The following is a 27,790-nucleotide window of genomic DNA, read 5'->3' as shown; positions in this document are numbered from 1 at the left end:
CACGCACCTAGAGCCTGTGCTCTGCAACAAGAGAAGCCACCGCAATGAGAAGCCCGTGCACCAAAACGAAGGGTAGTCCCTGGTCGCCACAACTAGAGAAAGCCTGCGCGCAGTAACGAAGACCCTACGCAGTCAAAAAATAACTTAATTAAAAAAAAAGACCATAGTGCTTGTCCTGGGTATCAAATCCAATTTGGCCATGATTAAAGGAACACACACACAGAGGCTGCCGTGTGCCAGGTGCCATGTTAAGCACTTTACACATAATGATCCACTCAGTCCACTCTGTGCATGTGGACTGTTATCACCATCCCATGTAATGGATGGGAAAACTGAAAATGGATGGAATAACTGTGTAACTTGGCACAAAGCTCGTCAGTGGCAGAGCTAGGACTTACCCCAAAGACCGTGGATCCGGAGTCCCTACCCTCACCCCGACACCCTCCAGCGCTGTCCACACAGGATGCTCCAGTCCACTCGCTCCACAGCTGACCGAGGGCTCCAGCTACCAGGGCTCTGCATCTTGGAGAGGGAAGGCGGGGCTGAGGCGTGATCTATGGCCCTTCAGCTGTCCACTGGCATACTGGGCCTGCTTGGACTTGAAGTCAAGAGGATTACAAACCCATGGGACTTCATACACACACTCACCCTGCCTTACAGTGGCATGTGTTCTGAGATCAGCAGGTGCTTCCAAACTCGGGACTGCCCTTCACCCTGTTGCAATTCAGGATTTTTATAAAGCCCCATCAAAATTGCAATGACACAGAGCTGGGACACCAGGATGTCACAGGGGCAGAATCAGCAATCGCTTCAAGACCCCATCAAGGTTCAGGCAGCAGTAGGCATGGAGGCCATCCCTCTGCAACCCTCCTAGGTCGTGCTTCCCCTGGACCATTAATCCCATCTTAGCCTGTAAAAAGATAGGAGAAAAGAATTGCCTTGCTTAAGGTAACACCAAGAATTCCTTCCAGGTTCTAGAGAGACTCAGGTAAATGGCAGCAAGAATTGAGAGTGAGTCAGGCCTGGGAGAAAGGAGGCTAAGGTGAAGAGGTTAGGGATAGGACAAAGGTCATTAAAAGTGGCTCTGAGTGAAGGACGGTTAAATGAAGGTATGACAGACAAGCCTGAAGTGGTATTACGCAGGGCTTAGCTGTAAGGAAACAAAATAAAGTTTTTATTCATCCTGTTTTATAGACTCTGCTCCCCTCTTTATCCTCTATATAATGTGTATGTGTGAGTATATAAAGGAGAAACAAAATGACAACTCAAAAAAAAAAGAATCTTTTAATAAAAATTACTCATAAAAATCCTAATAAATTTCAAAGAGCAAGATATTTCTTAGTACATTTATAAAGAACATTTGGTCCTTTTACAAAAAGCTCCCTTTTAATTTAAATACATTTCTTATTTACAGATTAAACATAAAATATCATCTATAGTTGCAAAGCATATTGCACGTTACAGAGAGAAGCATTTGTATATTTCAATAGGTTTTTCCCAGAGTTTCCAACTCTAGATTTTTTTGTGTGTGTAAAAACATATTTACCTTTCTTGTGCATAATAAATAAAAATGCAGCCTGTGTTTTGCTATTTAAAACTAAAACAAAATACCTTTAAAAATATTATTTCTCTGCCTCTCAGTAAGAGGGAAGGGGGGTAACAAACAAATCAGGAAGGTCCACAGGTACTTAACATTCTCGCCAGATTCACATGTAAATTCAAGTGGGAAGTAACCCTGAGCCCTGCAAAACCTGGGGACACACAGCCCAGCCGACTCGCCTTCTCACTTTCACAAGAGTCCCTGCCCTGCAGGAACAGGCACTAGAGAAGGAGCTGGATGTCTGGGAATGGAAACGGAAAGAAAGATCAAGACTTTTTTTTTCTAAAGTCCCTGCTCAGCCACTCTAGGGCTGGGGCAATCATCCGGCCCGACCTGGTCACCAGCATTAAATTTGCGGTCGGCAAAAGGAAAGAAAGACCTCTAGAAAAAAAGAACTTCTGATATTTTGTCTACAAAACCCAAAGTGAAGGATTACAGTTTGTAATCATTCATTAACTGAGCTAAGAAAATAGCTGAGAGGGATGTTTTTCTTTGGTGGAGGACACAGCAGGGAGGCGAGAGAGGAATCAAGCTGAGACCCTCAGATTGCATGTATCCAGCCAGGGAGCTAATTTCCATCTGCACAGACACCATCCTGGTGCATAAACACACACAAAACTATTGGACTGATGTGCACACGCCCCATGATCCAGGACAGCCTCAGAACCTGGGGATTCAGTCGCACAGAGCAGTCACACAGAGCAAGTTCTGACGCAAGATTTCCAAGTTCTGAAGGGAAGATTTGAACGTGGAAGCTGGATTTCCACCAAGGCCAGGACAATTGGAGAGCTAGCAAACACTTCCTTCGTCACCTCCTCCTCCAGGAAACGGAGTTCCTCAGTCACAGCACCTCAGCCAGCGAAGCCTGCCCTGGAACAATTTAGAACTCTGTGGTGGGACATTTAGACTCCACCCACAAAGGTAGCTATAAGGTAGCTTCCCACAAAGGTTTGGCGAAACCACTTTCATTGTGTGAACCAAAGCAGAGTCTAGACATTAGCTACACACAGGATTGCAAGGATGGTGCAAGCTGTCAGCTGTTCCAAAGCATGGAATGTTTGGAATCAGGGTGCTCCTAGGGCAAATCACAAGGGAATTTCCCTGACACTCCCCTCCTCAGCCCTCGCCTTCCTGATCTCCCACGACCCAGAAGAAACAGCAAAGACCCTGAAGGACATATCACAGTTGTTGACACTCTGACCTTTAAAGAGAAAGCAAGTTTTGAACGTGGCTCAAAGGACCTTCTCCGTAACTAGCCACGAGACGGGCATTCTGGCATCTAGTCACTGACTACATGGCATCCAACTTCAGACTGGGCAGTCTGGAAGCTCAGCAACCGGGGTGAGAATGGGTCGCTCACCCTCGGACTCACGACTGGTACAAGTCCAGTGCCTGGAAGCCAAGGGGGTCTGAGACTTAATACAAAACATGTCTCATGCCAGCCTGTAGCCGTGAGGTGCCTCTGTGGCACTCAGGCCCAGGTCCCTGTTCCAGAGCGGGAGGGAGATGGGATACCTGAGCCCAGGGGAGGGGGAACATTGGGGTGCGATAACCTAACAGTGTGATCACAAAGGGCCCACTTTCTTCCCTGAGGTGCCCCATTCTCCCAAACAGCTCATTTATAGTCCCACCTTGGTTTACCTGGAGAACAGGTGCAGGGATGCTCATGCAGGTGTGTGTCTTTAAAAGGGGATATTTTGGGTTTACTGAGGCAATGAAAATATTTTAAATATATAGAGTATTCTCAAAGAAACTTTTCTGTTCAGTAGATGAGACAATGTTGACAAACAGAATGCTTCTGAAATGAAGAAAAAATGTAAAACAGAAGCATTTGATTTTTTTTCTTTAAAACATTTGCACAGTAAATGTTTAAAAGACAGAGGTGACGTTTATTACTGAAAATCCCTCTTCTAAAAACCTCAAAGAACTGAATTAGATATCTATTTTAAAACCAGCAACACTTAAATTTTCAAGAATAAAATTCCTCCCTTTTGACTGAAAATGCAATGGCTTACACAGCATTCCTTTCTAGCTTTAAAAAGACGAAAATAAAATCATTTGAAGTATCCTAGCGGTGACGGGTGAGCCACACGACAGGTGAAACTGGAGGTTTCTAAGAGACTTCCTACCCTTCTATTGAGGTTCATTTCAACCTCTGACGTTACAGGGAAGCCAAAGCTCAGGGTTCTGCTTTCTCTGAGCCCTCTGCACAGTTCAAAGAGACACAGTTCCGTGCTCACTAAAGAAATAATACCAACAAAGAAAAGAGGCGTTTTAGCACAACTTCCTCTTTATGTATGCTTGCTTAAAATATCAGGCTGAAAGGCAAGGACTGGCCAAGAAGTTTCCAGAACCTGCCTGATATCCATCCCATGCCCCTTTCGCTGTGGTCACACCATGTAGCAATACAAAACAAGGCGGTTAAAATCATAGCAGCAGCTGTGACATCCAGTGGCCCAAACCAAAAGAGTATAAGGCACCCATCAAAAGCCTGCATTGCACAGAGAAATGGCTCAAGGATGCCAGAAAGTCATCTGATCATTTCTTTCTCCCTGACTTAGCTGATTGGCACTAGACACAGGAAACAAAAAGGAAACAATTCCAACCCAAACGTGGTCGGAACTGATAATCCTTGGTTAGTAAATATAAGACAGATGAAAGCTCAGACGATCATAGGTATTTTTCTCTCCCTTGAAAGGCACCTGGTTCTGAAACTATGGGCGATCCTCAGGTGAGTTCACAATAAATGTAGAACACCATCCAAAAGATCTACCTGTTAAGCTCTTAAACTGTGAGGCGACAACTTAAGAGACTGCCTGTTAGAATTCGGATAAATTCGTGAGCAAATAATCTGTCAACACCGTGACGAACTGCATGGGGCGCAAATGCATAACTGGATGATTTTTCCCCATGTGACCAACAACCGTGGGTGGAGACCTGGGACACAGCCCAATTATCCAATAAGAGAGAGAGGATGACAGAATGCAGTAAATAGGGATGTTAGGGAAACCGCAGGCCCTGCTGCACAGAAATTCATTCACACTCCTCTGGCAGAGAGGCGGCCAGGCAGCGGTCACACAAGCGCCGGCAGAGAAGACTCGACGGATTCCACAGTAGGAAGGTCTGGAGATCCAGCCAAAGAGGCCCACCCACGGTGCACAGTAACATCCGCACGTCGTAAGAAGCCAACTCCTACGTACCTTCTCACTTCAAAGTACATCCTTAAGACAAACAGGGCATTTTATTGAACAGAAGAGAAACGCTAAAGTATCCAAGAATCTACCAGATGCGGCTGGGGAGCTGGACAGAGATTCCTACACCATCGTGGACAGCCAGACGCCTAGCCTCCTCTTCGGACTGGGTCTCAGCCTGGCCTGGGTTCAGCTGTTTTAGGTCCAGTTTCAGATGAGGCCACACAGGGGAGAGCAGATCAAATCAAGCCAACCATCTGGTCAATCTGTCGCATGTAGACGCTCTTTAAGGGCAGGGAATATCGCCTCTCGTCAGGAACACGATTGCACTAGAAAGAAAGTAAATGAGGGACAATTCGAATTTTGAGTTAAGACGCCATGTGTTAATTCCTCAGATGTGACTGGATGACCTCCCCTGGGGTTTCTCATCCTGGCACTGTCAACACTTGGGGCCTGTCCCGTGCACTGTGGGATGGTCAACAGCATCCCTGGGCTCTCCCGCTATATGCCCCCTGCCCCTAAGCCCCAGCTGTGACAACCAAGATTGTCTCCAGACATTGCTCAATGTCCCTTGAGGAGCAAAGTCACCTCCAGTTGAGGACCACTGATGTAATTTAATTTCCTCACTTCACAGGTGAAGAAATGGAAACCCAGGGAGGCTAAAACACATGCACCCAAGTGAAGAGGGGCCGGGACTAAAACCTGCACCCCTTGGGTCCTCAATCCACCCAGAATCGCAAAACATGTTTCAGCTACTTGAAAATACTGTTGTTTGTCTGAGTCTGTTGCTCTTCTCATCCACAGCTAAACCCAACGCCCCCCACTCGTGCTTTTTGTAGGTGCTCTGCCTTCTGCCAGAGCGTCCCTCCTGGGAAGCCCCCCCTCATCATTCCAGGAGCTACTGAGAGGCAACCTCCTGAGTGAAGCCCGCCTTGTTTTCCTGGCAGAATAATTCCTCCCTCTTCGGTGTTTCAACAGCACTTCACACAGCCTCCTACTGACAAGCACCCGGGGGGAACCGGTCTCTACACTGGGCCCTGGGCCCATCCAGCACCAGGACCCCTCTGACCGGCCCGCATCCCTGGTGCCCGGCACAATGGAATCGGGTCTATCAGACAAGTGTCTCCTTCAGTATAAATCCGGGCTCCACCACGCGGCTCCACCGTGTGACCTGACCCTCTCTGTACCTCCCTTCTTCTGTCTGTGAAGCAGGGATATTACGTACCCACCCCTCACAGGGCTGCTATGAGAAGTTAGCATACTTAAGCATTTAGCACAGTGCTTAGCATGTGGTAAGCTCTGTAAATAAACGTTGGCTACGATATTCTCTCTCCTTCGTTTTACCCCTTCCTCTCAATCACGCTTTGTTCGCTTAATCTACACTCCATGGCCTAATATAAATTTCAGGGTCTTATCTATAGCTACAGAAATGGCCTCTTTCTGAGACTCTTCTCAAATTACCCAACCCGAGTGTGCCATGAATATTCTGTCAGACACTCTGGATGATAATGTGATGAGTAGTGTTTTCTCTTCCTCCAATTGCAAACCACTCCTGGAGAAAGCAACTTACATTGGAGCTGGAGTTGATGACTTTTAGCTCATGAGGTCTCGGCCTGTGCCCCGACTTTCCCACTGGGTCCCGCCCTCCCTCTTCAGAAAAGAACTCTTTCCAGGGTGACTCCCGGAGATGTGCGTCCACAGATACAATGTGTCCCTCAGTTGTAAACATGTATCTGGTTCCAGATTTGTGTACTGGATTCTCCTCATCAAAGAGCTAGTAGAAAAAAGAAAAGAAAACATACAATTGTAGCAGGTTTGGAACCAATTCATAGGGCGGCTGAGTTAAGACTACTTAGGGACAAGAACCTGCTTGGCTCTCAGGACAACTGGCGGAATCCCCAGTTGTGTTGAAACTCAGACACCTGGACTTCCCCGATCCCGCCCAGACCTAGAGATTAGGAAGCCCGGGCCTACGACCCAAGCGCCACTAATCTGCAAAAGCCCTAGATGATGCCCCCACGCTCTCCGGAGAGTCCCAGCGCTGGAATCCTGGAACCACCCCCAGCTCACACGCACCTAGGCCTGAAACTGGAAAAGCCTGGAGAGAAGGAGGTCGGTGGTTCATCCTTCACCAGGTCCCCAGGGCCTGACACACGTGCCACCGCGTGGCGCACTCCTGTGTGGGCTCTGAGGGCACAGGGCACCCCAGGCAGTCCTTCCTTCAGCAGCGGGCGTGGGGGGTGGAGGAGGGCGCAGCGGGGGCATCTAGAAAGGACCCCTAACCCAGGCGTGCGGTAAACGACGCATGAGGAAGAACGCAGAACTCTTAGAGACGGAGGAAACCTCACAGGCACCTCAAGTATTTTACAAACGAGGAAGAACACTCGGCACAGCTGCTCCGTGTTCACACGGCTCCCAGGATGAGAACAGGGTCGGCCTGGGTCCTCCCCCTCCGCCACCCCCCGCAGCCCTGAGTTCTTTCTCCAGGAACACCTTGGGGGTCTCCTCCATTCATTCGCTCCAGAACTTGCCCCGTGAATACCCCGGACCCCACGGCTGCCGGACGGGATGCCCGCCAGGCTCTCGGCAACTGACCGGACTGGCCGCACTGTGCAGTGTGGGAGACCTCGGTGCCCACAGGACCTGGTGGCAGGACCACGTGGCCAGCGGGCGGTCCCCCAGGAACCGTTACCTACACTTCACACAACGTGTAACCCAAAGAGTGTCTATGTGTGTACTCGGCAGTGCCTCCCATACGAGGTCAGGAACCACGGAGCAGACAGCAACGTGCCTTTGCTCCGACAGTACTGCGCCCCTGGGCCGGCGAAATGTCCAGCCTGGAGCAGCGCCTGGTGGCGTATGTTAGATGGAAGGCGGAGGAGTGCTTCCTGTCAGCAGAATGGAGCACTTCCGGGGTTAATCTGACAACACACCTACCAGATACAAGTATTTACAGGTCTCGCTGAGGAAGAAGCTCTCCATCCGGTCCTCTTTGGATTTGTCGATGACATGATGCAGCGTAGCGTAGCCACACCTACAGAACAATCACCCAGTGAGGCCCACCTCTGCTCCTTCCCACCTGCTTATTAACTGAAGAGGCAGAAGTAGCCTATTCACAGAGCCACCAAGGCATCAAACACCCCGTGAGAAACAAATTAAGGTAGGTTTAAGGGCTGTCCTTTTCCAGCCTAGATTGTCTGCAAACTTCATTAAAAAGTGGTCTGGCTGCCGAATCATCAGGTTAATGGCAGCAGAAGGGGGGTGGGGGTGGAGGACAGTATTTGCCAAAAGCATAACAGGACACCAAGAAAATGACTCGCAGCAAATTCAAAAGGACTGATTTAAATTTCGTGTCCCAATACTTGCATAGACTGACTAATCACTTGATAGTCTAAGACAATATTTTGTAAGAAAATACTCACGATATTATAGCTAGGTAAAAAAAGCACATCTCAAAAAACTGAAATAGAGTTTTTATACATATATACACACATTATAGATTTATATATAAATATATAAAAGAGTATAAAACTACGTACTTCAATGCTGATGGCAGTTATCTCTGCAGGTGGAGATTACAGTGATAATATTCTACCTCTATATTTTCTATATTCCATGAACTTTTTAGTATATATATTATTTGTATAACAGGGGAAATAAGTTACTTAAAAAGAGCTCATATAGTCTGCTGGAACCCTACAGGAATAAAGGTGAAAAATAAATTTTAATTCCCACTATAATGGGCAGGTTCTACTACACAAAAAGTAAGCAATTTCCCTACAAAATTAACATTAACGACCTGTTCTAAAAAGTAAAATGCAAAATAGAATAATATTACCTCAGCACAACTCAAATGAAATCAAAAGTGGCCAACAGAAAAAGGATGGAACTTAGAAAACTAACTTGACTTTTGTGTACTTTTCCAGACTCTGCAGGATGTCCATTCCTACATGGAGGTAGAAGGGATTCTTGGTTGCCTAGAGAGAACACGAGAGAATGTGATCCAGCGGGGGCCTGGAAGACACGCCGTCAACACACATCGCGGTGATTGCAGGACGGTCCCGAGGAGACGAATCACTGTCCAAAGGTAGGCACGGGCCAGTTCACTTTATCCTGAAGGGTCGCGAATGTTACAGGATTAAGGTGTTCTGTTGGTTCACATCAAAGCGCACCTCCAATCTGCTTAACTTGAACGGGGTGGAGGGGGGGCGGCGAGAAGATCTGCCCCAGAGCAGATCAACTCCCTGCCTTTGGCTCTCGTGATCCCCATCATGATCAGAAATGAAACAACGCCTCACTGACAGCCCCATATCTGAGAACAAATCCAGTTTCTGTGTTGCCTCAGAACTCGCTCGACACTTAAGCTGCGAGCACAGGGGAACAGGACGTGGCCCCCGTTCCACCCACAGCACCGTGAGAAGGGCTGGGGGACAAGAAGACTCTCAAGTATCTACAGAGGCCTCCACGTGCTGTGCTCTCTAATCACCCTAGGAACTCAGTCCCCGGGTTGTTGCTTCCTCTTCTGTCACATGCTCATAGATGGTTTCGTTAGGGGAAAAAAAAAATTCTCTGGGAAGATGAGACTTTTATCCCAAAACTAGTTTGAAAGTTGGGGATCACCTATAATTCGTGCCCAGTGCCAACTGTGCAGCACCAAAAGCAAACGAGCACAGGGTCAGCTGTGTCTGGATTAGGAGGGCACACGGAGCAGCTTCTGAAGGCAGGGCAGAAAGCCACAGATTTCTCTGGATTCTAAGAAAGTAGTCAACATGAGGAAGAAGCTGCAAGAAGAAAGAAGCAGTGACAAAACAAAGAGGCATCAACCCAAAGGCAACAGACCTAAGCTTAAGAGGAGAACACAGCCAGCACCCGAGTGTGTCACCCTCGCAGCGCGAGTGGCCGGACTCTACCCTGGGATCTGGGATCCGGGAGGCAAAACCAGAGGCTACCTCCCCACCCCTGAGAGCTTACATACAACTCACAAGGTCTCTCTACACCTGAAGTCACTTACCAGTTGCATAGGATTTCTCCCTTTTTCAGAAGCAAATGGCAAGGATTCGGTGCTAAAAAAAAACTATGGAATAAATCTAAACTACTAATCCTACTACCAGAGCTCATGAGATCTCCTTGCGAGGGCCTGCCCACTACACGCGTCTGCCGAACGCACGGAGGGCCAGCTTCTTGGAAAGTGAGCAGCTCGTGCTGCTGAATTTGCGAATGGCTGACAACTCTCGATGTGTATATATGTACGGCACGCCCAGAGGTATAAATATCGGCCTTAAACCGTCGGGGAGAAGATCCTTCACAGTTAAAGTGACATTTCCTCTGGCATTCAAGTAATTCCACAAAAGAGGAACACTGTATGTGTTTTTGAACGATTAAACAAAAGTAGGCACTCAGACAATCCCAGATGGTTCCCTTTCCAACTAAGAAAAATAATTTTTCTGTCTGAATACTTTACACAGACCAGGGTTCCACAGTATATGAGGACAGAAATGCATCCCCCAACAAGAGTTGTTTGGTCAAATAAATTTGGAAAACAGAGAGTACCAAATCTTCCTCTTGATTGAAGGATGTGAGAAACAAGCCCTGCAGTAAAGATACGACTCAGCTTTGCAGAATGTCGGGCAAACGCGTACATGACTGCAGACGTCTTCCCTGTCCCGTGCGACCAGGACAGACACTGAGCGCTAACAAGGCTCTGGGCCGGTGGTCACTCTAACGGTCGCTGTGAAATAACACTATTCCCCACCTGTCAGCAAGTGTTCCCTACGAACCAACTGCTACAGGTCTTCCCAGCATTTCAACACAAACTACTGTTCAACAAGCTCTCGTACCTGGTAGAGGAGATACGTAGACTCCACCAGCTCAGGTCTCAGTGGGTAGAAGAGCACGTCGGGGGCCTGCAGCTGCCAGTTGTACCTCTCGGGGAGGGCCCCGTAGCGCTTCCATATGGCGTAGTAGAAGGCGTGCAGGCAGATGGCGTCTTCCACGTCTCCTATCAGAACCTACAGGGAAGGCGCAGGTCACCAGGCTAAGACACTGTTCTCAGAGCGGCAAGACGTGACACAGGCCCTGGGCTTCCCCCTCCCCCTACCGGTCACCTGACCTACCAATGTGGCTGGAGACAAAACCAACCCAAAAGGAGCATCCCAGACAGACCCCCCACCCCCCATCTGGCCATCAATGCCAAAGCCCTGAGAACTGCACAGGACGAGAGGCTAGCTGTACTCGTGAATGGAGAACGGACAGCTGAGACATGAATCACCCAAAAGTCACACGCCGTTACTTTTCTGGCATGGCTTTGCACTGATTTAGTGTGGAGTAGTGCCCAAAGCGAATAATGGGGACGTACTGTGCTACTCACTTCCCAAATCTGAAGGAGCCAGAGAATGTTCTGGTACCATAAAAAGAAAACAGAGGGGGGGAAAAAAGCCCTTTCCCAATGACTGCTATTCCTTAGCAAACAGGATTGCGAAATACCTGCAGTCCTGGGAAGAACGCCTGCAGAGAGTCAATCCACGTGTTCATCAGCTGCCCGCTGAACATGTTCACGTTGACGTAGAGGGGCGGGTCCCCTTCCCCCTCGTTACAGGCTTCCCGACTGAGGAGCCACGCAGAGCGGCCAAAGGGGAGAAAAGAGAAACAGCTCAGGCTCTGTCCCCCCAGCAGCCCCTGGCAGCTTCACTTAGATGGAATCAACATTAACCTTTTCTCCTCACTCATTCTTTAAACCTTTGGAGACAGGCTGCCTCCACCTCTCAATACAAGACTCTAGCATAAGATGACACTTACCAAAGGATAAAAGCTCTAAACCCAGCCATGGTAACACACTGGGATTTCACTGCATTTTGCAGAAAGCACTTTGACAATCAGGTTTGAGAAATACTTCCACGTAATTTGGTATATAGCATGGGTCAGTTTTGACCTGAGTGGGGAAGTCTGGTTATTTCTGCACCAAAAAAAAAAGAGTCTCTTCTCTAATAAAATCCTACACCACGGGCCTGGAGGAACACCTCAGAGCAAGAAGCTCAGTGATTACTACTAATTTAGTAAATTTAGGGGCTTTAAAAATCGAAAAGGATTGAACTCTGGCCAAACAGCCTCTTACTAAAACACATCACTTGAATGATCCTACAACAGCTAGGGTAGAAATGGGCAGGCAACTAGTAGCTATCACTTGCACTGGCCACTTAACACACACACGTGCACAAGGGAAGACCCAGGGAAGGCAGAGGCGGCACCAGGGTCGAGGCCGCTGCAGCTTCCAATGGTACTTCTCTTCTGCCGTCCTGAATGCACAACTGACAAGCGGCAAGCAAAGCTGTTTTAAACAAACACAGAGGGAAAAGAAGGTGGCAGCTGTCCTTCCTCTCATCAAGTATAAAGATCAATCCTAACTTCTTTAGAAAGTGAAAGAACCAACACAGCTGTGCCGCATTACAGCGCTATGTGCAATTAAAACCAGCGAAACAGAGGGATGTGTCACTCTTGTGGCAGCCAGTCTCCGGGCGGCCCCCAGTGACCCCCGCCTCCTGGCTGTCACACCCTTGTGCAGTACCCTCACAGACTACATCAGCCCTGGTCTGTGTGACCAACAGTGTCCGGCAGAAGTGCTGGTTGTCATTCTGAGATTAGGGCATGAAAGCATATGACATCCATTCTGGTGGCGCTCTTTCCATCTCTCTCAGATCGCTCATTCTGAGGAAGCCAGCTGCCATGAGCTGCCTACAAAGAGGCCCACATGGCAAGGAACTGACACTTCCAGCCACAGCACGTGAAGAACTGAAGCCTAGGAGGGGACCCTCCAGCCCTGAGTGAGCCGTGACAAGGCTGCAGCCCTCACCAATAGCTTGTGGATGACCTCGTGAGAGCCCCTGGATCAGCCCAGCTACTCCTGGCTTCCTGACCCTCAGAAAATGGGTGAGATAATGTTTGCTGTTTTAAGCCACTAGGTTTCAGGGTAATTTGTTACGCAGCAGTAAATAGCTAATACACCTCTTCACCACCCCCTCAAATGACTAACAAACAACTAGGAGGCAGTAAAATGAGGGCAGAGACCAAAAGACCCTGTGAATCTATGTTGAGAAAAATACGAACATTTCACAATACATTCTATTTGCTTGACGGGACAGTAAGAGAGATGGTGAGGAGACATACCCTCTTCTTAAGTAGTTCTGAATACTCTTATATACAGCATTAAACATTTCTAGGTCTTCTTTTTCTCCAAAGAGAATGTAAGATTTCAAGAGGTATTCATAGAAGGAGTCCAGTCCGGCACCCAAGCCACTCTGCTTTCCGACCCAATGGCCCGTCTGAATGTTCACAACATTGCCTGTGAAAACAAGCAAGCTCGTCAGGGCCCCCGGGTGGGGGGCAGGGGGGCCTCCTACTTCAGCCCCACTGCTCCTCAGCACTTTCATCCCTCACAGGAAAGAGGAGGGATGAACGCGTGGCCCTCTCGTCTTTATCGGTCCTATCAGCAGCATGGGTGGCCAGAGCTTCCTGAACATACAGTGTTTCAACACTGACACAAAAATGGGGAAAACATTTAATGCACAAGAAAACTAGGCTTGTTGTGTTGCTTTTCCAGGTTGACAATGCATTTCAAAAGCCTAAAGGGTGTTGTTCATCAGAGAATGATGAATTATATAATTTACATTATCTGTAAAATGGAAAAAAAAAAAAGAAAAACGGAAATAATCCAAATGTCCAACATCAGAAGAGTCAATGGACTGTCATATAGACTTTAAAGACAATAACTGTGAAAGCAAGATAACAACTTGAAACCACCTGCATGATTTGCCAAATGAAAGGCAGAATAAAAATATCTATATTATAATTTGAAAGTATACAAAAGTTGCACATGGGGCTTCCCTGGTGGCTCAGTGGTTGAGAGTCCACCTGCCGATGCAGGGGACGCAGGTTCATGCCCCGGTCCGGGAGGATCCCGCATGCCGCGGAGCGGCTGGGCCCGTGAGCCATGGCTGCTGAGCCTGCGTGTCCGGAGCCTGTGCTCCGCAACGGAAGAGGCCACAACAGTGAGAGGCCCGCGTACCGCAAAAAAAAAAAAAAAAAAAAGTTGCACATGACAGGCTGCAAGGGCCTATGGAAAATTTTAAAGTTGACAGTTTGGGGTGACACTGGTAATGGGGTGACGGGGCAACTGTTTTGTTTCTACTGTTATTGTTAAATACAAAAATTCTGTAAATAAACTGAAGAACTTAAGGAACAGTAATCGAAGATCACTTCTAAAAAGCAGTGCTTTTGCAATGACACTCTAGGCTCCAGGACCACCAATCCAGTTCCTTCCCGATGACAAAAAGAAAATATTTCTCAAAATAAGACAAACAGTTACAAGAGGCAAACAACCTATTTTAAAATAACATCTCGAGCTAGTAAAATACTGATAATCATTGAAGATAAATAATGAGTACATAGGGGTTCATTATTCATTATACTTTTTCCTACTTCGTTATGTTTGAAATTTTCCATAATAATTTTTTAATAACATCTTGATCAAAATTCTCAAGGGAAAAAAATAAAATCTAATACAGGTTTAATCTGGGCTTTTAACCTACTACCACATGCCGTGAGTTTTTAAAAGGAGGAAGTCACTCTACCAGTTAACTCTAACTTCCTATCTTTGGAACCTTATACTGAAGCAATATAATCTGCCTCCGAGGCAGTTCTTTTTATAGCATTTAACAATCATCTTCAAGTGGAATATGCCAAGGGATTCAGATCAGAAGGGAGCCCTCAAATAGGAAGAGCATTACTCTGTCCCATCAAACCTTCCACCCACCCTCTAAGTGAAAAGTCACAGGGAGAAATCAGATGTGGCAGACACTGAGGGAGGGCCCTTCTCTCTGAGCTGTCAATTTTCAGGTTCAGTGGTACAAGGAAGAAGGAGTGGAAAGGAGGGAGGGCCCCAGAGAAGAGGAAAGGAAAGGGGGCGATGTGCACAGTGCCAAGGGCCTCACAGGTGCCCCACACCTAACAATCCCGTATCGTTGCTCCGCAGGTTCCAAAGGGCTTTCACGGCTCGCCTGGCCACCCACTCAAACGTGGAATCCCCCAGCAGTCGACTCAGAATCCCAAATTCCACCAGCAGGGAACCAGCGCCGGCCGTGCACGTCTCATTATTACTGTCAGGAGGAACGCCTGTCTTTAGATTCACCTGGGGACAGGAAGAGACAAAGGATTTGTGACAGAAGTCAAGGAACCCACAGGGCTAGAAGACCAGGTTACAGCGACCACACTCCACTCATGAACCAAGCTCACCACAGGGGGAGTCAGCCCGCTGCCTCCCACTTTACATTCAAAAGGAAAATGGGAGCAAGTTTAAGACACAAACAAGACAGTACGAACACCAGAGCCCTGTGTTATTAATAAGAGCAAGTCTTGGGGGAATCACTGTAACGCTATTCACTAATCTGCCTCTTCCGAGCAGGTTCTCTTCATGGGGACGCAGCACCAGGCTTTGGCACTGGCGACAAAGGCAAGCTGTGGAACCACGTAGAAATTTTAAGTGAGCTGCTATGAACTCACTCCTGCTCAGCAAACATTAACAAATCTTGGACTGGGAGAGAAATGAACCCAGCGAGCAAGTGACAGCCTGTTTGATCACTGAGGCTCAGTGGTCTGGCAATTCTCCACTGGTTGCTGACCCAAAGGCTGACTCAATTCTCAGAGGGGTTCTGGACTCAGTAAATCAGATGCTGCAAAGACAGAGTCTCATTCCAGACCTTGCATTTAAATCAGCAGCTAACTTACTGGTCTGTACAGGTTTTATTTGAAAGATCCACATGAAGTGTCCAAAAGAACATTTGCTGAGCTCCTATAGCGTACATGTGGGGAAATGGACCCAAGTCAGAAATGAAGACAAACTGCCCCCACTGTTTTGCAGCAGAGGATATAAATCCCACCTGCAAAAAGGATTAAGAATACAGAGCACAGGAACATAACTTCCTTAAGGGAAAGGATTAAGTCAAATATGTCACTGTGGGCTTCCCTGGTGGCGCAGTGGTTGAGAGTCCGCCTGCCGATGCAGGGGACACGGGTTCGTGCCCCGCTCCGGGAAGATCCCACATGCCGCGGAGCGGCTGGGCCCGTGAGCCATGGCCGCTGAGCCTGTGCGTCTGGAGGCTGTGCTCCGCAACAGGAGAGGCCACAACAGTGAGAGGCCCAAGTACCGAAAAAAAAAAAAAAAAAAATTTTTCACTGTATGCCCAGCACACAACAGGTGTCCAGTAAATGCTGAATGAATTAAAAACCATTTCTATCATATTTAGGGCCAAATTCTCTCAAGGACATGGCTTTCCTCTTCCGCATCATCCCCACTCCTTCCCGCAAATAAATTCATCAACAAAGAGTTTTAATTCGGGAAGGTGGTGAGTTGTTGACGCCGTCTACCTACCCGAGGGTAGGGGATCCCTGTCCTGGTGTTTTCAAAGGCAGGGAGGAGCCGCACGGCCAGGTCGTGAGCCATATGCAACAACTCATTATCATAATCCTTAATCGTCATGTCACCAAAGGGCTGCTTGGAGTCAGTTATTATTCTGTGGGCAGAAAGAAGGCTTCCCAGGACCCTAATGACAGGAAAAACAAAAGAAGAATAAAATCACGTTGGTTGTAACTGTGTACAATGCAGCTCAGAATGACAGAAGCAGGCTTGAATCCCCTATGGACTTAGCGCTGCCTGAAATCAGAGGGACTGGACCTAATGACCCCCTGAAGTTCTTTCCAGCCGTGATAGTAAACGAAAATTGTTAGCTAACAGCATTATGGAAAGGGAGAAAGCGAACCATCTTCTGAGGCTACTGAGAATAATCCCACTTGAAGTAGTAACAATGTTTAGTCATTTTCATCATCTCATCAGAAGGGAGTGTCCTAATCATTCCCAGAATAAATAACACCTTTTAGTATTAGTAAACTACTCTTGGTTTCTCTCACATGGGGAAAAAACTTAGCAAAATAAAAAACAGAAAAGAGCAAGACAACAAACACTAAGTAACTTTTGTAGTTCTGGCTGCCAAGCAACGTCCAATTCTCCAGCTTCTGCTAAACAGGCAAGGTGGGGAAGAGAAGGAGAAGGAGAGAATGACCCGACTGAGAGGCAGGCGCCCCCAGCTTAGATCTCACCCCTCAGCAGCCACGAGTTCAGGTCCCCCTCCAATGAGGTGAAGCAGATTGTGACATTTTTCAGAACAAATGTTTTCATAACTTTACTTTTAAATAAACACTACATCTGGAATGTTATGCAGTGATACAACTTTCAAAGTTTAAATGGAGTAGGAAGGCAGTCGCAATCTATCAAACTAAAAAGGCAAGATATAAAACATGAGCCCAGTACATTAGAGGGAGGGAGAGGGAGGGAGACCCAAATGGTCAGCAGTGGTTTTCTGCAGGCGGTGGGTGACAGGAGAAACTATGATTCCTTCAGAAATACACAGGGGTTTTCCTAGGACACAGTGGAGGAAATGAGACCAGACATAAAGTGAAATAATGAAAAACTCCTTTAAAGGGACATCTATCTGAAACCTGCATTACAATGTGTCTTTCTATTTGGCCCCAAATATAATTAATGAAATGGCAACTGTTTCAGTTTTGATCAATGCAAAGCAGGTGAAAAAGGGACACAGTGCCCACAAGGTCTGCACGGACTCCCTACCTGGACCCCGGGGCTGGTGGACCCTCCAGGAGTTTTCTCCTTACACACCCAAAAGCAGCCTTCAATCCGTTTGATGTACTATTTTACCTTATCGTGGCCTCAAAGACTTGGACGGTGGAATCTTTGTCAAATGACACTGTGTTGATCACTAACTTGACTGCTTTCTGGAACTCGGATGAATTTCCCATTATCTTTAAAAAGAGGAACACAAACCATTACAACGGCCTGAAACGACACTGAGGCTGCATGATCGCAGGAGCTGGGCCACTTCATCTGAATGTCTGTACGTGTGGTTTTGCCACTCATGGGAGAAGAAACACAAAAGGCAGAAGAGCACAGTTATCTCTTAGAACACATTCTGGGATAGATGGCAAGCCCACTGCCACCAAATTCAAGCATCCTATCTCCAAATGGCAAAACTGTGTCAGTAACTCCTCATAAAATCATTAGCAGCCCTCCTCGTCCTGCCCCATTCTCCCTCACCTTCTGTCTGATCTTGTTTAGCATGCAAGGCATTACACTTCCAGAAATTCCTGAAATGAGTAACAATAAATCCAAAAACTGAAGAAACGAAAAACATGGCTTTCCTTCTGCTCCTCAGATAATGCGACAGCTTGGGCGGTTAGCTCCCAGGAGACCGAAACATCTGGAAAACTGACTCCTTGCTTGTTACCCAGATGTCTGAACACTTTGGGAAATAGTGGTATTATCTTTTGGAGCATAGCATAAGACCAATGACATTCAAAACAAACAAAACATACAAATAACCAGCTCTACGTCCTTTGTAAGAAATGTTCTAGAATTAGGATTCCTATTTTGGGTGTGTGGATATGGTATCATTCCAAGCTTCTCTCTCTTATATGAACTGCAAATTGGACATAAAATTTGATAAAAATAACCTAAATAGAAATGCTTTCATGCCGTTCAAAATTTTATGACAATCCTGGCACTATAACGACATCATAAAGACACCAAAAAAAAACAAGAAAAAACAATTTCATTCAGACACTACTTATTTCAAGTATGTCTTATTTCCTAGTGTTTATTGATCTAGTGCAGCTTTTTTTCTTTTTCTCCCCCTCATTGTTATTTTGCTGTTACATGCAGAGCAAGTACAGACGTTTCTTTTCTGGCTTTCGGTTCTTTCTTTTTAAAAGATTATGCGATCATGCTGCAAGTTGCAGCGAACAGTCAAGGGACTGCTATCATCCAAGTGTTTCCAAAGCACACCTGTTAAAGTTTGTTTAAAATGTCAGCAAAAGAAAAGGGAAACGTCAACAGAAGTAACACCTGAAAAATAAGCCTGAAGTGTACCTTAAAGACCGGATGTTCTACAATGAAAACCACAGAGATGGGTCTGTTTCCCTACAGATGTTCACCAGCAGCAAACTCTGTTACAGCAGCTGCAGGCGCTGATATGATCTCAGATCACGTGGAGGACGGCAAAGGAAGCCAACAGCTTTCAATGATATATTGTAATTTGCCATTTTAGACAGCTACGGAACAGAGTAACGAGGCTCTGAAATCGTTCATTCAGGCTCAAGAAAAGCTGGACTGCGTTTCTTTACTTCTCAGAGCCTTTAAACTGCTGGTGTGCATGGTGGCTCTCCAGTAGTGGGACAGACTGGTAGAATTTCTCAAGTTCATTTGGGAGCAGAACTCTTCTTTGAATCTGTGTTGGGAAGTGCCAGGTTACTAGAAATTCATTTTCTTAACACGTATTTGCCCTCCTATCATGTATCAGACACCATGCGGTGTGGACAGAGTGCAGTGACTGTAACAGGGACAAGGTCTCTGTACTTCAAGAGCATGGCAGACGGATAAAAAGACACAATGGGGCAAAAAGAGAGAGGGTCAGGGGGAAAAGGTGTGCTTTCATAAGCTATATACGAGTCTTGGGACTTTTTTTAAAGCAACACTTGTAGCCTGAGTCAGCCTCTGGTCCCCTCAACAAGTTAACTCTAATCAGGGTGAACACACCCGTCCGGGCACATTTTGATCAGTGATGGTGGATGACTGACAGGGAGTAGCAATCACTTCAGAAGGAGAGATTGGGAAACTAAACTGCTGTGCAACTACAGCCTGGCAGAATGAAACCCCGGGCTCTCTGTTAGACCATGAGCCTAGGGGAATTGAGAAGGACCGCTCCAGCTCTTCCCAAGTTCCGGTAATTCTACTACTAGCAAGATCTGGGACAGCTGTAATGCAAACTTAGCTAGCGTTACCCAATTCTAACTCCCGACAGCTTCAAACTCTGTTTAAGGAAAGTTAAAATGCGGGATTTGGAATCGACTACAGTACAAATTTTCTTATGGTAAAGGTGTGCCGGACAACGGAGGAGAGCAAAGAGGCAGTAGAATCGTGTTTACTAAGGAAATTTTTCAGCACTACGCTGGGATATAGTCCCTTGCTGTATTCTACAGCAAAGGGTCGTGAGGCACACCAAGCACACACGGCAGCCTGGTAGCAAGAACCATGCCTGGTGCCTGACTGCCTTCCACGTGCTTTGGCTCATCTGTCTAGAGGCCTCCAGCTGCCTTGAGGGAAACCAGGGCTGAGCATGTAAAGGCTGCTCCTGAGCTGGCAGCCCAAGTCTGGAGGGGGTAGTGTCCACAAAACACGGACAGCAAACAAAACAAGAGTGTTTATACAGAGGGTCTCTGCGCAGGGGCTGGAACCAGGGCTCAGAGTTGATTTTGGGGAGCCAGTAGCTGGGGCACATTTCAGGGGATCTTGTCCCCTGGAGATCTTGAAATCCTGAGATCCTGTCTTTTACTTCTGAAGTCTTAACTACAGTAACTGTATACTGGTTCCTTTAAGGAATAAGATAGTGGGGACCCTGCAGAAAAATAGGTTTCCCCCAAAACAATCACATTTTCTTTTTTTTTTAAAAAACATTTTTTAAAAATTTATTCATTTATTCATTTATTTATTTTTGGCTGCGCTGGGTCTCTGTTGCTGCCCATGGGCTTTCTCTAGTTGCGGTGTGCGGGCTTCTCATTGCAGCGGCCTCTCTTGTTGCGGAGCACGGGCTCTAGGAGCACGGGCTTCAGTAGTTGTGGCACATGGGCTCAGTAGTTGTGGCTTACGGGCTCTAGAGCGCAGCAGGCTCAGGACTTGTGGCACACGGGCTTAGTTGCTCCACGGCATGTGGGATCTTCCCGGACCAGGGCTCGAAACCGTGACTCCTGCATTGGCAGGTGGATTCTTAACCAGTGCACCACCAGGGAAGCCCAACGATCACACTTTCTCCTCTGCTTTTTTAGGAGAATCACATTTCCCCTCATCTAACCTTCAATGTTCTTCTTGCTCTCAGCATTAAGCTCATTAAAATAAACAATAGCTATCAGAGCTATGAATACATGTTGAGAATCACGTTTCCTGGAATTCTCATCCCTGGGGGAAAGTAAGGGTAATTAACTCCAAAATATCTTAATTAATTTTTAAAAATAATAATAAAGCTGAACACTTACTGCAAGTGTATCCAACGCATCAACAAGAGTCAGTGAATAATTCCCTAGGACATCATTGATGTTCAGATTTGAACTGAAAAAGAAAGAAAATTAAAATTAAACAAAGGTACTTTTAAAAGATAAAAGAGGCAACAAAACTAAACACTCATCAGAAACTAAAATGGCTGGAAACTTATTTATTCAGGGACTACTGTGGGTGGATCAGTACGGCAATGGTCCTTCTGCCTCACAAGGGACAGTCTCTATAGTGGCACAGAATAGCAGAGACACACACGCTTATACTATAGTGGAAAGAACACAAAACGGGAAGTAAGGAAATGGGAAACAAGAGTCATTGCCCTCTCCAAGGTACAGTTTTAACAGCACAAATGACCTTTCTGTCCAGCTTCAAAAAGCTCTGATTTCGAAATCATTAGGAATGAAAAAGGAGAGGCCCTGTCACATGACCTGCAAATAAAACTTTAATACAGAAATCAGACACTGGCGCAGATTACACACACAAAGCAGCAAATAAATACCTCAGTTACAGGCTCAGTATCACTCATCTGTCCTTGGGGTGGGGGAATAAATTAACTGCTTTGTATCATTTTTTCCCTAACATACCACCCAAAGAATCCCCACCAGCTCCATCAATTGTGAGGAGCTGTTGTTTTACCATGAACCAAGCCAGGGCTTCTCGTAACTGCAGCTGCATTAATGATTCTACCACACACCTCCTGCCCCATGATCAACACCAGTCGCCCACTGTGAAACAATCTTAAGACACCAACTTCAGGGCTGCAACGAGGGTAACTGACAGTTCTTTACAGCACTAAAAACGACAAAGATAATACTAATACATCTGGGAAAGGTGGGGACGGAGAAATAGTGCAAGTCATAAAGTCAGCTTGACAAATTCTAGGGAGTTCAGCTATTCCTGTCCCGTTCCCACAAACCCTAGAAAGCAACTGCAGAAGCTTGAAAAGATTTGAAAGTAAGGAGAGAAACGAAAAAGATGAAAAAGATGTAAGTCAGGAGAGAAAGAGGATGACTGTTTCAAGATTACGTTTATGAAAAACCACAGTGAAAACACCCTAGTTTTATCTTCAGCAACTGATTCACCGTCATTATGACGTCTTCCATCAAACCCCAGACCACGTCACCTGCTCCGTGGCTCTCTCTGATGGGTCCTGTCTCACTTCCCTACGGGCAGCATCTCCGTGTTCCTGTTGCTCGCCCTGCTCTCTGAGAGGCCTCCTATGTGCCTCAGCTGGGGCGAAGTGGGCCCCACGTGAAACACACCTCACATCCGATTTTACCTGAGCCTTTGTTTTAGGCTGATTACGTCACTTAATCTAGGACAAAGAATGTAGGGCAAAATTGTACCTCCTTTTTTTTTTGAAACAAACTATCTAGAAGGGGCGATCTAGGAACCAGGGCTCTCACATGTCTCTCCCAAGCCACGAGGCCAGCACACCACACCTGCTGAAGAACCGCACCTGCTGCTTCTAGCTGTCGATTCTTTCTGAATACATGAATATGATTGCAGAAGGTCCTCTGAAGACGAGAGCTGTGGGTTAAGCTCAGCCCTTCAAGGGCAGTGCCAGCCAGAGAGGATATAAGAAGTGTCAAAAGCTGGAGGGGAAGGCCAAAGGAGACAGGGAGATCCTCAGTGCTGCCCACTCAAGAACATTCTACTGAGCTGAAATATCTACCTCCACTGGTCTGCTGCTCAGAAACCAGGAGCTGCCTCCAACAACCCACCTCATCCCAACACGGGTCGCTCATCACCTAGCCTCCAGGCTGGATGCTGGGTGAACCCCGTGGGACCACCCTCCCCTGAGGCGTATCACCCTTTCCACCTGCACCGGCCCTGGAAGGGAGGACTAATCTGGAGCAGTGCACTCCTTCCCATGGTTTACTGTGCTTTTCCTTTCAGGCTATAACTACAACGGACCCAGTTTTAAAATACTTCTCAATAGAACGCCCAAGCAGCCACGACAGAGAACAATTATAAGAGTTGGCACAAGAAAAAACGTGTTTGTAGTAACTGGTGGTTCCTTCTCTCCACTCAGGCAAATCCACTCAAAGATCCAAGGCGTTCATGAAAACACTTCCAAATTCTTTTCTACCAGATTGTTACACACTCTTTCAAAATGTGCCAAACTAGAAAAAAGAAAAATGGGGAGGGCAGGAAGGAAACAGGAGACTCCACAGAAGCCTGTTGGCCTAACGGCACCAGATTACCGGGCATCCATTGAGGCCAGCCCACCGTGCAGGCGAGACGGCGATCCGTCTGTCCTGTGCAAACCTGACCAAGAACTCAAACTTCAGGTACAAGGCTGGGTTCAAAAGTGCCCATCTTTCCACATAACCAGCTGCCGAACCACGACGGCTCTCCACTTAAGATACCCTGTGTGCCTGTTCGTGACATTCACCCCACGCTGCATTTTTAAGGTTCTTATTACCCCCAAACAGAGAAGATGGAGAAAACTATGGCCTTTCACAGAAAATTTCTGGCGACGCAGCTAACATAATGCTAACATAGCATGTTCAAAATTAAACGCATGTGTAAAAAAGAAAAAAAAAATTCCACATATACTTAACCTGTAACAGCTGTTCAGAAATCTACCTGGTGCTGTGTAGGCACAGAGGTAATATAAGAAACAGTCCCTGTGTTCCAGGGATTGACAATCTGGGGAGACAAGACAAAGGGAAAGGAAGGTGAACACACAACAGTACTCAAGTCTCACACGATATTAAAAGGTGGAAAAGCAGCTCAAAGGAAAGGAACCGAAAGGAGAACTGAGTAGATCAAGGACAGTCATCTTCAAACAGTTCAATGGTGTCATGGAAAAAGACTTGAGCCTGACTCTGAGGGAAGCCAAGATTTTAGGAAGAAAGGGGAATGCAGAGGAGGCCATCTTAAACTAGGGGTGCCTAGGAACGAGTCGGTTTAGGGGCCAGCATCGGTTTGGTTTGATTTGCTTTTTTGTTTGAACAGCAATATGGTTGGGGAGAAACAAAGAAGGGTCATGCACCCAAGGTCTGAACTAACGTTATTATTCATGAGACTGCAAAGTTTCAATATCCAGACTTACTTGAAGAAACTTTTGAATTTGGATCCTCCAACCCAAATCGGGGATGTGAGAGGAACTGAGTTTACATAGTGATTTGTAGCTGGACAGACATGTTTGCTATTTTTAAAAAAAGTGTTCCGGTTTTATATACTTCGTGTCAATACTCTTCATCCTACCTCCAGTCAAACAAGACACGTAAGATAAGCCTCAAGTAAACGTGACTTAAAAGAGAAGACAGGCACATTTAGCACTCATACTTTGTTTCTGTACTTTGTACATAATATTCTAATGGCTAAGTTACTCTCTTTTTTAAGTGAGTCATTAGAATTCACTTGACAGTAATCATTAGAATACATTTGCTTAAAATAAATATCTGAAAGACTTTTTATTACCAGTTATTTATTTCAGGGATGTAAATGTGGCCTGCTCTTTTCCTGAAAAGACTAAAGTCTGAGAGGAGTTAAGTGAAAGGAAAAGGACTAAGAAAAATTAACTTTCCACTCTTTACGAGCGGCCAGCGTGAGGGTCTACTCAAGGCTACCATAACCCCAGAGCTCTTTCACCTTCTCAAAGACACCAAGGCTGACCAACCGAAAGGGCACAACCCTTCCCACATGGCATCCCCTCAATATCGCTAACTCCATCTTTCCAAAAGCAATATATCTGTCTCAAAGCAACCTGACCTCAACTTATCCAGACTGTCACTGAACAGTCAAACCAAACCACTCATCAGCAGATGTCATCCCCAAGCAAAGAGAACTAGTTAAGCAAAACAACTCAATTTCCTAAAATCTGGAAAAGCCTAGTAGTTTTTTAAAAAAAAACTTACTTAAAATTTTTCTCAAAAAAAAAAATTGAGATAGAAAATACATTTCTATGTATAAAGCCTGACACAGTGAAACATGAAAAATATAACTCATCAGTTTCCTACAACTTTAAAAAGGCCAAGTCTTTTTTAAGTTAACCTGGGATGTTCCCCTGGCTTCACTAAAAATCATGCTCTCCAAATGCAATTTAAGACAAGAATCTGTAGATAATCCAACCATTTTTAAAACTCTTTAAGTCCCTTTAGTGTATGGGCTTCCTTTTTAGGACCTAAGGACTGGACTCTGCTGCTTTTCATCAGGTGAAGGAAAACACAGGCCTCAAATGTCCACAGGGACCAAGCAGCTCAACTCCTCCACTGCCAAATGAGGGGAGCGGCCGAGAGAAAGGCAGCCATATCCAGCCTGACAGGGTCAGTGTCAAGGCACACCGGTTCCCTCCAGCTAGGAGGTCCTTAGCTGGGTGTGCTGTCCTCTTGGACTCTGATGTCATCAGCAGTAACCCTTGAAGCTCAGCCTCTGCAAACACGGCTGATGGAAGGGGAAGACTGGTAGATCTTCCCTGACAGCCCTGCCACCAGGGTGGGGGAATTTATGGAACAGACCCTACAGAGCAAGGAATGTCATCTTGAGCATCAGGACCCCAAATCTGGGCCACGCAGCCTCTCTCTCTCCCTTCCATCTAACCATCTCAGCCTAAAGAGCCACCCCTGTGATAAAGGAGAAAGGCTGTAGCCCTGCTCTGCCTCAAACTCACTAGATGGCTTTAGAAAGTCCCTTCTCAGGATCAACTCTTGAATTTTTATATTTTTATACAGTAAAGTTGGAGTTGGCTTGGTGGAGGGAGATAAGCGCCGTTTCGAAGCTGCGCTTACAAGGGATTTCATTTTGATTTGACTTTCACTTGGAGAAAGGATTGCAGACGGAAGTCTAAGGCCCCCCAAGCCACCCCTCGGTACTGCCACTGTCCCTTCCGGTCTCTGGGCCTCAGTTTCCCCATCTGTAAAAGAGACTGCGCTGACAGCTGTCCAGTAACAGAGATTCCAGGAGAAGCAAGAGCAGGACAGCCACCGGGCCGTCCACGCAACCCCCAGCCCAGGCCGACCTCAAAGGGGGTCGGTCAGCCGAGGCGCCGGACGGGTGGGCGCTGCCCCCAGGACCCTAAACGCCCGGGCACCAATGGGGGGACCCGGAGGAATGAAGGCTGCACCCGCCGGGAGAACGGAAGGAAGCGCGTGCGGCGCGCGGTCCTGGGCGTCGGGCCGGCGCGGGCTACTCACGGGTCCCCGCGGTCGGGTCCTCGGCCGCGGCAGTGGATGGGGTTGAGCTCGTCCTCGGGGAAGGCGTGCGCCATGTAGTTGTCGTAGCCGAACACGAACATGCCCCGCGCCAGGTCGCGCATCTGGGCGCGCAGCTGCGGCGGGAAGGCGCCGCTGTAGCGCTTCTCATACTCGTCCCGGCCGCGGCCCCGGCCGCCCAGCACGTAGCCCCAGTGGCCTGGGCCGCAGACGTCCGGCCCGGGCTGCCGCGGAGCCCGCCGCCGCCCCGCCGCCGCCCCAGGGACCTGCGGCTGCAGCCACGATGGCCCCGACGGCCCCCCGGGCGTCCCGGGCCGGCCCGCGGGCCCCGAGGCAGGAGACTCGGGGCCGTCGGGGCCCCTCAGGCGCTGGAAGCCGAAGCTGAGCGGGAAGCGCTGGTAGAAGCCCATGCTGGGCCCCAGCCCGAAGACGAGCCATAGCACTCCGTGGAGGCCAAGCCGGAGGAGCACCAGCCCCAGGACGAGCGCTCGCCATTGCATGGTCGCGCTGGCGCCGCGGGCATTATTTACAAACGCGGGGGGCCTTCCCCGCCGACCAGCGCACCCCACGTCCACCCAGTAGCTCCGCTCACTTCCCCTTTAAGGAACTCCCTCGTGACGCACCAGGAACTGGCCCATTATCTCCACACCCCCAGCACCTCGGGCCCGGCCGGCCAGGCCCCACGTTCGCCCGCCCAGTCGCCCGGATTGGCCCGGCCCCGGCCCGGCCTCGCGGGGCGCGGCAGCGGACTCCCTCCCGCGCCATAGGCCACCCGTACGTCTCCAGCGCCGCGAGGCCCCGCCCCTCCTTCCGCCCCGCCCTCCGGGCCCCGCCCCCTGGGCGGGAGGATTCGGATGGGCTGGCGTGGCGAGTAGGGACCGCTCGGGCTCCGGACGAGGGAACTTTCAGCCAATGGGAGCGCGGCACGGGAGCGGACGGCCGCGGGACAAGGACGTGGCCCCGGGCCCAACCGGTTCCGCGTAGAGCCTGTTTCTCCCAGAGCTAGGAAGGAGGAAAACTACTCCAGCTCTATGTTAAGGATGGTGACAGGTAAAAGACGTAAGGAACGAGGAGGAAAAAGGACATTTCTGTAGGACAGGGTTTTTAATTTGTCTGTTATGTGGTAGAGGATGTTTTGTGGTAGAGGATGTTATGTGGTAGGGGATGTTATGTGGTAGGGATGATACTATCCTTAAGCTTAAGACTGCACAAAACGGTATCCTGAATTCTTTATGTTAAAACATCCTAATTTGTAGTCTTTTAACACTTTTTTTATTGAAACACCCTAACTTGGAAGAATTGCTCACGGTGATTGTTCCCAGGTCCTGTCCTAGACCTATCGAACTCCAGTGGAGTGTCCCGAGAATGTGTGTATAACAAGTGTTCTTGAGCAATTCTTAGCATCCGGCAATCTCAGGAAATATTGAGTTAGGTTACATTGCCTTTGTCTCGGAAATAGGATCTTTTTAAAAACAGATACAGCGGTAGGAGTGAAGGCTGCCACTGCCACCACCTAAGTATTTTTACTAGATCTATTTAATCATGTCCCCTCCTGCCCCTCCCACTGCCACCATCTCTCCTGTACAGTGCAGCAGTGACCTATCCTTTGAGGTGTGGGATAGATTCCTGGTCACTTTACACCTCTGTATCTGCTTTCCATAATTAATAAGGT

At 47.6% G+C, this 27,790-nt stretch overlaps 1 protein-coding gene across 2 annotated transcripts; it reads right to left on the bottom strand.

Moving 5' to 3' along the window:
• Positions 1–1,265: 1,265 nt before the first annotated feature.
• EDEM1 (ER degradation enhancing alpha-mannosidase like protein 1) lies at positions 1,266–26,787 on the bottom strand. Of its 2 annotated transcripts, XM_067755276.1 has the most exons (12): positions 26,101–26,785; positions 20,938–21,010; positions 17,552–17,655; positions 16,211–16,382; positions 14,788–14,971; positions 12,952–13,126; positions 11,275–11,395; positions 10,629–10,799; positions 8,695–8,768; positions 7,729–7,825; positions 6,362–6,565; positions 1,266–5,120 (listed from the first exon to the last, which is right to left on the bottom strand). In XM_067755276.1, the coding sequence occupies exons 1-12, from the start codon at positions 26,616–26,618 to the stop codon at positions 5,031–5,033; spliced, it is 1,983 nt and encodes a 660-aa protein (XP_067611377.1). In that variant the 5' UTR covers positions 26,619–26,785; the 3' UTR covers positions 1,266–5,030. The 2 variants fall into 2 exon arrangements, with proteins under 2 accessions (XP_067611377.1, XP_067611379.1); XM_067755278.1 differs by lacking the exons at positions 16,211–16,382; positions 17,552–17,655 and having other exon boundaries at positions 26,101–26,787.
• Between the last annotated feature and the right edge of the window lie 1,003 nt (positions 26,788–27,790).

This window comes from Pseudorca crassidens, chromosome 10 (assembly GCF_039906515.1).
Source record: "Pseudorca crassidens isolate mPseCra1 chromosome 10, mPseCra1.hap1, whole genome shotgun sequence".
Classification (NCBI taxonomy): Eukaryota; Metazoa; Chordata; class Mammalia; order Artiodactyla; family Delphinidae; genus Pseudorca; species Pseudorca crassidens.
Note: the sequence above shows the minus strand (reverse complement) of the source record. Positions and strands in the feature narration are given on the sequence as shown.